Genomic DNA, 12230 nt, shown 5'->3' with positions numbered 1-12230 from the left:
CACGGCAGCACATGCTCGATCATGTCCGTGCAGCTGAGCCTCTGCACGCATGAAAAATGCTCCGAGTTCTAGGCGTGAATAGTGTTCCACAGAGTTCAGAAGTACTGTTAAAAAGGGAGTCTGTCTTACAACAGTTGCCTTGACACTGCGCACTCCATCATAATCATGTTGTTCACAATGTTCCATTTTAATATTGATAACAGTCGTATCAGTGAGAATGGATTGGGACCGTTCATAGTGAGACTTTCTAGTGTAATGTTACATTCAGTAGGGGGGAGTGGTTTTGTTTTCTTTCAGCAAAGATTGTGAAATGCTATTCTCTTATTTGTCTGCTGCATGGTAAAGTAGTTTAGAAATACACAATTTATCCCTAAATTGTGCAAATTAGTGTCAAAGTACAAAGTGATATTACAACCCACGCCACTAGTGAGCTTGTAACAGTCATAAAACCTGGACATTTGAAGAGTTATGCATGTTTTTTTGTTTAAAAAAAATCAAGTCTCGTACCGTAATCACTCCAATTTCGGTGCATTTCGAAATGTTTTCATTTAAAATGTAATTTCAAAATGGCTAATAAAACAAATGAACCCTTTACACATTTCTGGGGGTTTTAGAAGTGGAAGTTGCCACAGTTGGGTAAACCTCTATAGTGGTGAACAGAAACTAGAACCAATATCATTTTTGCATTCACATTTGTTTCGATAGCAAAAGAGCAAATCCACAATAGCATTTCTGTGATTAGCTTAATTTACTGTTATCCATCTATTATCTGATAAGTAACCGTTTGTTATTTTTGTGTTCTTTTCTCTGTCATCACAAGTGAACAGATTCGAGTCGGGCCTCACCAGTGGCAATTCAGCAAATGTGTCCAGGGGTAACGGGTGGAGGCATACCTGGTGACCGGCCCACCTCTGAACTTGCACCGGAACCACAACAACACCGACTTGCCCAGCAGGAACAGGTAGCATTCAGCAGAAATGGATTCGATGTACAAAAATGGGAAAGGTTCTTCTAAGCAGTGTCTAAGGAAAAAGAGGCCCTTTTTTTTTTTTTTTTGCTTTTTTCGCCAATTTATAAAAAAGAATTTTTTTTTTTTTTTTTTTTTTAAACCCCTTTTTTTCTTGAAAGCAACGCGAAAAAGATCTGGATCGCTGGATCTACGCCGCTGGTGGTTTGCGAGGTAACGTAATGCGCAATACGTCTTTTCCAACTAGATCCAGCTCGAATGTATTTCCACTCTTAAAACATAGATTTATGGTGAGTGTCTGCAGGACGTCGAAAGAAGACCTTGTCTTGGGGAATGAATTCGATTGGGTGGTTCCGTACTTTTGACAGAAACTATTAGATGCGCTTACGAGTGGCGAACTGTTCCACGTAAATACATTTTTTTTTGCACGAGCGCAGCGCTGCAACTACACATGTGAGCAACGGAAAGCGCTTATCAGAACAGCTGTGTTGCAAAGTCTAACGATTACTTATCTCGTTATCGAATGCAGGCGTTTCCTTTAAATCAGTGACCGTGTCAGTAGCGCCTATGTCAAATCTGTACCTGCATCACGATGGATCATGTTACTGTTGTGCAACATTTGCTGCTGTTGCAACAACTGTCATATCAACTTGTGTCAACCTCCTTAAGCCATCACAATGAGTGCAGTCGTTCTACATCGCGGACAAAATCGGTTATGCACGTCCAGTTTAAGTTCTGGCTGGGAATCGTGCATGCGTTGTAACTATTAAATACGCATGCATGCACGCCCCCATCTGCATTTTGTGATTTAGAATGCAAGAAGGCTGCCTGCATAAGGAATATGCATCTACTTGCAGTAATGTCTGAGAATGAGATTGTACACACCCGAATAGCATTCGAGGCATCGGATTGTTTATTGGTACACTCAGCTCATGCCATATCCTGGCCGCATGTCTGGTGGCTTTGCACTTTATTTTAAGGCACAGCAGAGAGAGCGTGCACGAACACTGACACGGTGAGGCCTATGGGTGTCTCCTTTCTCACGGCAGCACATGCTCGATCATGTCCGTGCAGCTGAGCCTCTGCACGCATGAAAAATGCTCCGAGTTCTAGGCGTGAATAGTGTTCCACAGAGTTCAGAAGTACTGTTAAAAAGGGAGTCTGTCTTACAACAGTTGCCTTGACACTGCGCACTCCATCATAATCATGTTGTTCACAATGTTCCATTTTAATATTGATAACAGTCGTATCAGTGAGAATGGATTGGGACCGTTCATAGTGAGACTTTCTAGTGTAATGTTACATTCAGTAGGGGGGAGTGGTTTTGTTTTCTTTCAGCAAAGATTGTGAAATGCTATTCTCTTATTTGTCTGCTGCATGGTAAAGTAGTTTAGAAATACACAATTTATCCCTAAATTGTGCAAATTAATGTCAAAGTACAAAGTGATATTACAACCCACGCCACTAGTGAGCTTGTAACAGTCATAAAACCTGGACATTTGAAGAGTTATGCATGTTTTTTTTTGTTAAAAAAAAAATCAAGTCTCGTACCGTAATCACTCCAATTTCGGTGCATTTCGAAATGTTTTCATTTAAAATGTAATTTCAAAATGGCTAATAAAACAAATGAACCCTTTACACATTTCTGGGGGTTTTAGAAGTGGAAGTTGCCACAGTTGGGTAAACCTCTATAGTGGTGAACAGAAACTAGAACCAATATCATTTTTGCATTCACATTTGTTTCGATAGCAAAAGAGCAAATCCACAATAGCATTTCTGTGACTTTATGAAAGAGGAAAAAAAATATCAAGAGATTGATTATGATGGTCAGAAGAGAGAAAGATGCCAAATTTGCAGTAAAACTCTCAGCCGTTGTAGTAGTAGAAACACTCGTGCAGCAACGTTAACTAGTTTCCCGTAATTGTATGCCAAAATATAATGTAACTACATTATTAAAAAATCAAACTGTAAAGAACTTTGTGTCATCGTCGTAACAGTCCATCTAAAAAAAACAAAAAAACCTAAAACAATTGTGCTTGCAAGTTTGAGTTAGTCACTCTCACATTTGTGGGAAATGTAGGTCTATACATTGTGCAAAATGGGACAATCGTATCTAGTATAAGTGCGCTGGATAGTGTTACAACCCTTCCCATCTGCTCAGACATGATATTTCAAGTTTTTAAACATGTAGAGGAAAAGCAGATGTGTCATTCAACCTGATGATTCAGATGATAATGATCACAAATTGAAATGCACTCATACTTTAACCAATTTTCCTGTATATTTTACAGTATCTATAGGCTACTCTCATATCAGGAGGGTTATAGTGAGATCACCTCTGTAGCTCATTTATTATTGGTTAAACTGTTGGTGTTACAACACACCTCCTCTTACAACACTGGTCTCCCCAAATCCAAACAACTATGCAGTTTGGCCTTTTTGTTATAATTAACCTCATAAATATCTCTGATTCGTTGGCTTTCCGCTGGTTACAAGCTCTTTGCTCACTGACCACACACTGTAATTCATTCACCCTTCAGGTATGGATGGGGATGTTTGGTACAAGCCATGCTTTTAAGAACGTGTCCCAGTGACGGAATTTCCCGCATGGCTTGTGCACTTTCTGTAAGCCCCGCATGGAAGAGGAAAGGCCTTATATGGTAGCGGAAGTGGGTGTGGCCAACGGGACAGTAGGTGATCACAAGACTTCAGCTGAAAGCGAATGTGTTGTTCCATACTTCATGTACGAGTGAACTACACCGTTTTGTGCGTTTGATTAGCAGGCGCGTGCAATAATAACGAAATCGCGTGCAATTGTTTAGAAAAACGCCTCGCCATTTTGTCAAAGAAGCCCACCATTTCTCCGTGGTTTCGTTTGCACAAGGATCTATCTCTTGACTTGAATATTACTGGAGTGAGGTCAGCATTGCATGACTCAGTCGTGGATAAGCGTGCAGTCATTTCTCTACTGTTGCATTGGACCTTGCAGTTGCTCTTAGGGTGACCTGAAAATAACAAGTACGGTAAGGATGATTTCTAAACGCCTGATAATGTTTAGGACTGTTTAGCAAATCGAAATCATGCAATAGATCATCATCAAGTTATAGCAGAATTGTCGAGCGTGCGTTACGTGTGGCTGTTACTCTCTTGTAACACTGAATGCATGAACTAACTTGCGCACGAATTACATTCACCTGAGTTGACAACTAGGAAGGGACAGCAGGGGGGGGTTGTCATTTACCACTTTCATTATTTTGCTGCTCAGGCATGCTTCATAGGGTGTATTGTTGTCTCACTTTGTTGCAGTGTGACACGGAATTAGTGACTGGATAATCCCTTTTCTGCCACAAAGGACTTCTGGTAAATAGCGCTGAGCTGGCTTCACTAGGAAGGGGGGTCCAGGAAGGGCACCCAGTATGCAAACACTCCGTGTCTCAAAATATATTGAGCTGTTTACCCAGACAGCTTTTTGAGGGGCTTGTATGCGCTTTTCGAACGCGACGCGGGCGTCATGCGTCGCTTTGCGTATATAATACGGCGCGTTTAAGTTAAAGGGCTAGCACAAAACGAGAGCTCTGTCATCATTTATTCACACGCATGTTGTTCCAAACCCGTATGACTTGCTTTTTTTGTGGCACACAAAACGAGATGTTAGTCTCGGTCACTATTCACGGTTTGCGCGTCTTTTTCCACGAAATGTAAGTGAATGGCCGTCATTGTGCATGACATCTCCTTTTCCACGGAACAATTACAGTCATACATGCAGGCTTTAAACAACATGAGGGTTAGTAAATGATGACCGCATTTTAATTTGAGGTAAATAATCATTTAAAAATAGATAAACTCTTGAAAAGTAGATAAACGCGTCTCGAGACCCCGTTCTGTGTCTACGCCCCCTAAAATGCTGTCTAGAAGCTAGGTTTTGAGCCACGAGGGGAATTCTCGCTCATGCCTCAGCATTTGAGTCTCTTCTGCATTCGTTCGCGGTACGATTAGGTAACCGTGCTTAACGTTACAAGCTTAATAAACGCGTTCTCTTGTCAACTGATAAAACCGTAGCTTGTGTAACCGTGCGTCGTTTTGCTAATGTAATGACATGCATGTGCGTTCACTGCGCGCAGTTTTCAGCAGAACGTCATGCGCTGGATTACGCGAATAAAAAATGTAATGCACTGAAATGTGTAAGGTAAACTTTACCTACAATATAACACTTTGCCTGGATTGGTTCATTTAATTGTTTACATCCCCGCGCTGTTAGGGGTGTTTCTCATTGCGTCGCGACAACCCTGAGAATACTGCAGCTTTAAATGGCTGTTTTGAGTACGCAGTACTTACTGTAATGTATGTTGAGTTGCACGATATTTGATGTATGATTTGGCCTAATGTAATTGAATGAAAGTTTTTTTTTTTTTAAACATTACTTTGTAAAATGTCAGGTATTTAGTTTAGTTTTTTCCCCCCAACAGTAAAACTGTGAACTTGAAGTTGGCTAATGTACATTACCATGTAATCATGCTAAAAAACTGATTAATTTCCATTTATTTATTTATTTTAGAATGTCATTTGGATCCTTCTTTTACTTGTCTTGATAAAAATACCTGGTGTAAAAATTAGTGCTGTCAAACGATTAATCGCACCAAAATAAAAGTTTTTGTTTACATTATGTATGTGTACTGTGTATATTTATGTATAAATAAATGCACACATATACAGTATATATTTAGAAAATTTTTACATGTTTATACATTTATATATTCATATATTTTATATATATATATATATATATATAAATACTTTTAATATATAAACATAACATATTTTTCTTAAATGTATACATGTTTGTATTTATATATATATATACATAATAAATATACAGAGTATACACACATTATGTAAACAAACTTTTTTGGGATGCGATTAATCATTTGACAGCACTAGTAAAAATATGTATTTATAATGTTTAGCTGGCAATACAAGTAAGAAACACGTGCTTTGGAAGGATTCAGGTGCTCAAAGTTTAAAGGGGTCGTTGATCAGCTTTTTTCCAAAGCTTGATTGTGTTTATGGGGTGCAGTGTAACGTGTTCATGCTTTGTTAAAAAAAACAACAACATTATTTTCACATATTTGACCTTTATTCTACACCGCTGTCTCTATTCTCGTCAAAACAGTATGCTGAGTTTCTGGTTCTATGAAGACCCTCCCTCAAAAATACGCAATGGGCTCTGATTGGTTAGCGGGCTTGGTGTGTTTGTGATTCGCTAACCGCCTAGTGCACGTTGTCTGGAAATGTCATGCCCCCTTACCATTATGGGTAGTTGTGTGTTCCTGGGGCCGGGGGTTTATGTGAACATCGGATATATATATACATAATAAATATACAGAGTATACACACATTATGTAAACAAACTTTTTTGGGATGCGATTAATCATTTGACAGCACTAGTAAAAATATGTATTTATAATGTTTAGCTGGCAATACAAGTAAGAAACACGTGCTTTGGAAGGATTCAGGTGCTCAAAGTTTAAAGGGGTCGTTGATCAGCTTTTTTCCAAAGCTTGATTGTGTTTATGGGGTGCAGTGTAACGTGTTCATGCTTTGTTAAAAAAAACAACAACATTATTTTCACATATTTGACCTTTATTCTACACCGCTGTCTCTATTCTCGTCAAAACAGTATGCTGAGTTTCTGGTTCTATGAAGACCCTCCCTCAAAAATACGCAATGGGCTCTGATTGGTTAGCGGGCTTGGTGTGTTTTCGCTAACCGCCTAGTGCACGTTGTCTGGAAATGTCATGCCCCCTTACCATTATGGGTAGTTGTGTGTCCCCGGGGCCGGGGGTTTATGTGAACATCGGGGTTAGTGATGTCACAAAACCAGGAAGAAGCTCGTTGTAGTCCCTACCAGCCGTTTTTTGTAATCCTTAAACAGCGATTTCTTTAAAAGAAAATATCTCCCTTTGCATTGAACTCTGAGCGTCGTAACTTTGCAGACAACATTACACACTTAGCTAAAGTTCAAAAGGTGAAATCATAATCAACCACCCCTTTACATTTCAGTGCTATTTTATACTAAGCATAGAGAACATTTTTGTTGGTCCTTGTAATAAAGCAAAAAGCCATGCGGGATGTGCACTACAGTGATTTTAGCACAGGCAATCAGTATTAGCAAAAGCAGAGACACTAGTGTACATTAAATAGTTAAAGGATGATAAACAATTCTTATTGAATATATAGATCAATCAATATGTTAAATCATCAGGTAGAGTGATTTGGTCTTATTTGTGTAGCTTTTAATTTGCTTGCATGAAGATTTATATCTCATTTAAGAACTGTACTTTCATGAGTTGACTGTTTTGAAATATGCAGATATCTGAGATTATTCATTTGATTGCTACATATGCACATGCTCATAACAGCAGCACACAAGCCCTTCATGATTTATGAGAGGAGGTCATAGCAGAATAATGATATACTTTTATTGATTTGAATGCTAATGTGTGAACTTTGGGGGGGACTTACCTTAAAACATTCTCATTGTGAAACTAGGCTAGTATATTTTCACACTCTCTGTGGGATTATGTGTGCAGCTGTACATCTCTCCTCGTTTCACTTACTTTCACTGCTGCCCTCTCTGCACACAATCCAGAAACAATTATTTGCGGTAGAGTGCACATTTTCCCCTTACTCACACTTAGCATTCTCAAATATGTGTCATCTTGGTTTGATGGTTGCTAAGATTAGTCTGTTACTTTCTGTGCATACTGAACAAATTACCTGCAGTTTGTTACACATTGTTTTATTATGTGCGCTAAACTGCTAATGTCACCGCTCGCCCAACTCTTAACAAGCCACCTTTCCCTTTCAGATTCTGTTCTCTAGGGCTCTATTCATGTCATTGCTGAAACAGCTATTTCAATAAACCCCCACTAAGCCCAAAGTACCGTCTCTGAAGGCTAACCATAATGTTTGTGACCGCTTTCTTCTCAGGTTGTCTCCAATGAATGAGCAACAAATTAACCTAAAGACTTCTCAACCCAGCTTGACATCCCGGAAGCAGAAGAGTTGGCAGTGAAGACGAAAGCAAATGGACATGTTTGAGCTACACCATGCTGAAACTTCTATTTCTGCACAGGAGATGCTGCAATTTTTACTTTTAAAGCTTACATGCATTCCTACCATGTTGAGTAGATTTGGATGACCATTAAGTATCATAAAACCAGTTAAGGGTTCTTTGTCAAGAGCGATACTCTAAGACTCTTCATCAAACCAGAGAAAGCTTTGTGTGGTTTGGGGATTTGAACTCTTGTCTCCTTAACCTCCACTCCACCACTCCCCAGAATCTGTATTCATGAAAGTCATGAGTTTGCCACCTCAACAGAAACCAAACGCAAAGAGGACAGGCAAGCGCATCACTTTCTTTAACGATCAGGGTGTGGCGATGAAAGAGGCCTCTCAGCATTCAGAGGCTTACTATGGCATTGGGGTCCCTCCCTCAGGGCCAGGCCATAATGACAGTGGAAGTGTGGAAAGTTTGAATTCAGAAGCACCACATACGTACCTCAATTCTGTCATTTTCAGCCCAGAGAAGGGTGATCAAAGCCGTGGGCACTACCAACAGATGATGCCCATGAAGTGGCCACATCAAGACCCATCTTTGCAGCCCCAACAGCGACCAAACAATTGGTCACAGGGTATGACAACTTGGACCCAGAACTTTGGCCCTTATTTGGAGGCTCAAACTGCTTTTGTAAAGCAGATGCATGAGGGCATGTCAATACAACAGCAGCAGCAGCAGCAACATAAGTCATCAACTATTAGGGCAAATGAAAAACAAGGGGCTAACATAAGTGTAGAGCCCTTTAGGGATACAATCAAACCTGGCCGGGGCATGGATTGGGAACAGCAGCAAGCCTTTCAGCAAACACAAAAGCCTGGAATGTTAAATCCACAGCAGCACGGACAGTCCACCACTGGGAATTCCGTGTTGCAACCCTTTCAGGTAGCTTTTGGACAGCCCAAGCAGAACTTGGTATACTATCAGGCAGTTCAGGGCAATCGGACATTGCCGAATTTGAATTACAGTACACAGACGAATTCCCAACTACAGCAACAACTACAGCAACAGGAGCAACGGCGACAAATAATGCTTCAACAACGGCAGCAACAGCTGGAACAGCAAATACGACAACATGCACAGCAGCAACAGGCACTTCAGCATCAAAAACAGCCACAACAGATGCCACAATTACAGTTACAGCAACAAGCACAGCAATTAAAACATACTCCGCAACAGCAACCACCACAACAACATATGCAACAGATTCAACCGGAACAAGACTTGGTGCAGCACCAACAAAAGTCTGAGCAACCTCATCAGAACCAGCATGTATTGGAAAATTACTCTGATGGCCAGCAGCCACATGCTTCTTCACTTGATCAGCATCACCCCTCATTACCAGGACAGTCCCAAGAGACAACTGATCCCCCGTCAACACAGACTCCAGACTCTGTTCGTCAGCCTCCCACTAATGTTCCCCAGCGATCCATCGAGACCCAACAGCCTGGGCCCCGGAGATCGCGCCGGCTTTCAAAAGAGGGTGGAGGCCCTGCTTCAGATGACCCATTTGTCATGCCGACTGATCTGCATAACCAAGACTCTCAGAACGGTACTTCTGAGATAAATGCTGTGCAAGACATCCGGGCCGCTCCAACAGGTGTAATCCAGAGCACACGACGTAAGAGGAGGGTGTCGCAAGAGGCCAACCTGGAAACCTTGGCTCAGAAGGCTTCGGAAAGGGAATCTCTTCCCTCACGTAGTGTCAAGGTAAGACACCTGCCAGTTTTTCAGTCAAATATGTTGGAGAAATTAAAATACGTTTCAAGCAAGCAATTGTGGTTTTGCCAGTTCATTGTTATATACTGTAGATAAGATGAAAAGTTGGTCTGTGAGTTAAGGATGACAAATTACCCTTAGCCAAGGGAAGTTGACATCATTAACATCTGCTTAACACAGTGAGGATGCACTACCTGTTTCAAATGCATACAGGTTCTGCAGGTTTCTCAGTTGATTGGGGAGTGTAAAGTTAGTACACGCACTGACTGTCGCCATTAGATCACATGATCTCTCAAGCCAAACAAAGGCTTTTCCACGCCACTATCTCCTGATGGACTCCTCATACAAATACCAGCAAGTGCACCCCACCCTCAGCCCACTGGCCCTCTTGAGGGTGTCTTAACATTGATGTACATATAGAGCTACATTTCCTTTTGTCGAAGTCCAAAAGCACAGCTCTGTGCATAGCTAACTGTGATTTTTGCAGTCCCATTTTTTTCTCTCTCTTTGGAATAGGAGATTAAGAGATTTCATCCTATTGCAGTAGATGCTGCTTATATGGACTAGTGTTAATTGCTTGGTTTGTTCATTCTTTTAATTAGCACAATTAGCAGTCAAGTTTAACAAGGGGATATAAGTGTTTCTGGGACATGCTATTTAGTTCACTCTGCTTTTCCTTGTTACATAAACTTCCTTTGAAAAGGACAGCAGCACTCCCTTAAGACATCCATCCGATGATAACAAAGAAAGGGTGTGTGTACATATACTGTTGATCTGTGGGCCAGATAACATACAAAGAACGGTCCAGTAAAGAGACTGTAGTTAAAGCAAATCTTAGGTCAGCTGATTCCAGCTCCTTGAAAGGAATAGGTACATACTTCAGTGAGGTTTTTTTTGGTCTCATGGTGATGACGGGTGTCACGTTATGCCTCTAAACCTCCCCTACTCTAAATGCAGGCTGAAAACAGCTCTTGCTCAAGGGTGAGTGAGCTGTAAAGGCTTCATGTACTAAGCTGAATTACCAGTAAGGCACTGCTAAGGTGCCTTCAGATAAGACAGGCCACATCCTCAGGGATTTCTAGATTTTCACAAAACTTCCAGTTAGACATGGTAGTAGTGATGCATATTGCATTGCATTTTCACACAACATTGTCAGTGAAGTTTCAGTAGTTTTATTTTCCTTGCTGTCATGTCTTGCTTAGAGTTAGCAATGAGGAGAAACAGGAATTGCTCTCACAATAAGGGAAACATTGGTTTGGTGCTCCTTCCAGAATGCTTTTTTTCTGACTCAAACATCAATGTGTTTTTTAAAAAAAAAACAGCTCCTTGAAAGGAATAGGTACATACTTCAGTGAGGTTTTTTTTGGTCTCATGGTGATGACGGGTGTCACGTTATGCCTCTAAACCTCCCCTACTCTAAATGCAGGCTGAAAACAGCTCTTGCTCAAGGGTGAGTGAGCTGTAAAGGCTTCATGTACTAAGCTGAATTACCAGTAAGGCACTGCTAAGGTGCCTTCAGATAAGACAGGCCACATCCTCAGGGATTTCTAGATTTTCACAAAACTTCCAGTTAGACATGGTAGTAGTGATGCATATTGCATTGCATTTTCACACAACATTGTCAGTGAAGTTTCAGTAGTTTTATTTTGCTTGCTGTCATGTCTTGCTTAGAGTTAGCAATGAGGAGAAACAGGAATTGCTCTCACAATAAGGGAAACATTGGTTTGGTGCTCCTTCCAGAATGCTTTTTTTCTGACTCAAACATCAATGTGTTTTTTTAAAAAAATTTTTTTTTAAAGCTTTTGAAATTTGCAGGCATTGTGAAATTGCAAAGAGTGCCTCTTTTGTATGGTTCTTTTTAAGTTCCTGTTTTGTGGAGAAGTATGAATGCAGTTCAGTAAACCTAACATAGAAGGAACCCCTTCTCTAATCATTAACTTACCCAAAGGAGAGTCACATTATATTGAGATATTGTCCTGTGCTGGCATGCTGTTATGTTATTCACTTGTGACAAAGATCTATATATCCTCATGCAGTCTGCTGCTGATCTGCAGGGCAAGATGTTTCTTCCTGGAGCAGAAATGAGGTTGCAGTTGATTCATTAATATGTTTTTGAAAATAGTCTTAAGCTAACCTCATTTCCTGTATGATTTATCAGCTCTTAAAGAGATAGTTTACCCAAAAATGAAAATTAGCCCATGATTTAATCTTAGGCATATCTGACATTCCTCTTTCAGACGAACACAATTGGAGTTATATTAAAAATTAGGGATGTACTGATACCGATACTGCCGATACCACACAGCATGTGATAACGCCATATCCAGACAAAGAAACACCCGACAACAGACAGCAGAATGGAGTTAAGGATGTCTACTATGACGTATATGTATGCAATGAATATAACGTTAAACATTCAGTATTAAC

General features: G+C 40.4%; 1 protein-coding gene across 4 annotated transcripts in view; it reads left to right on the top strand.

Annotated features, from left to right (window-relative positions):
* The first annotated feature begins 1123 nt into the window (after window positions 1–1123).
* mideasb (mitotic deacetylase associated SANT domain protein b) overlaps window positions 1124–12230 on the top strand; it is a 25962-nt gene continuing 14855 nt past the window's right edge. Inside the window, exons 1-2 of one of the 4 annotated variants that reach the window (XM_016292830.1) lie at window positions 1124–1180; window positions 7958–9794. In XM_016292830.1, coding sequence (XP_016148316.1) covers window positions 8319–9794 — 1476 coding nt within the window. In that variant the 5' untranslated portion in view covers window positions 1124–1180; window positions 7958–8318. Of the gene's footprint in view, window positions 1181–3637; window positions 3991–4241; window positions 4328–7957; window positions 9795–12230 lie in introns of those variants that run through there. The other 3 variants (XM_016292831.1, XM_016292829.1, XM_016292832.1) reach the window with 3 other exon arrangements.

This window comes from Sinocyclocheilus grahami, unplaced genomic scaffold (assembly GCF_001515645.1).
Source record: "Sinocyclocheilus grahami isolate Dianchi unplaced genomic scaffold, SAMN03320097.WGS_v1.1 scaffold293.1, whole genome shotgun sequence".
Taxonomy (NCBI): domain Eukaryota; kingdom Metazoa; phylum Chordata; class Actinopteri; order Cypriniformes; family Cyprinidae; genus Sinocyclocheilus; species Sinocyclocheilus grahami.
The sequence above is the reverse complement of the archived record's forward strand: the minus strand, read 5'-3'. Positions and strand labels throughout refer to the sequence as shown.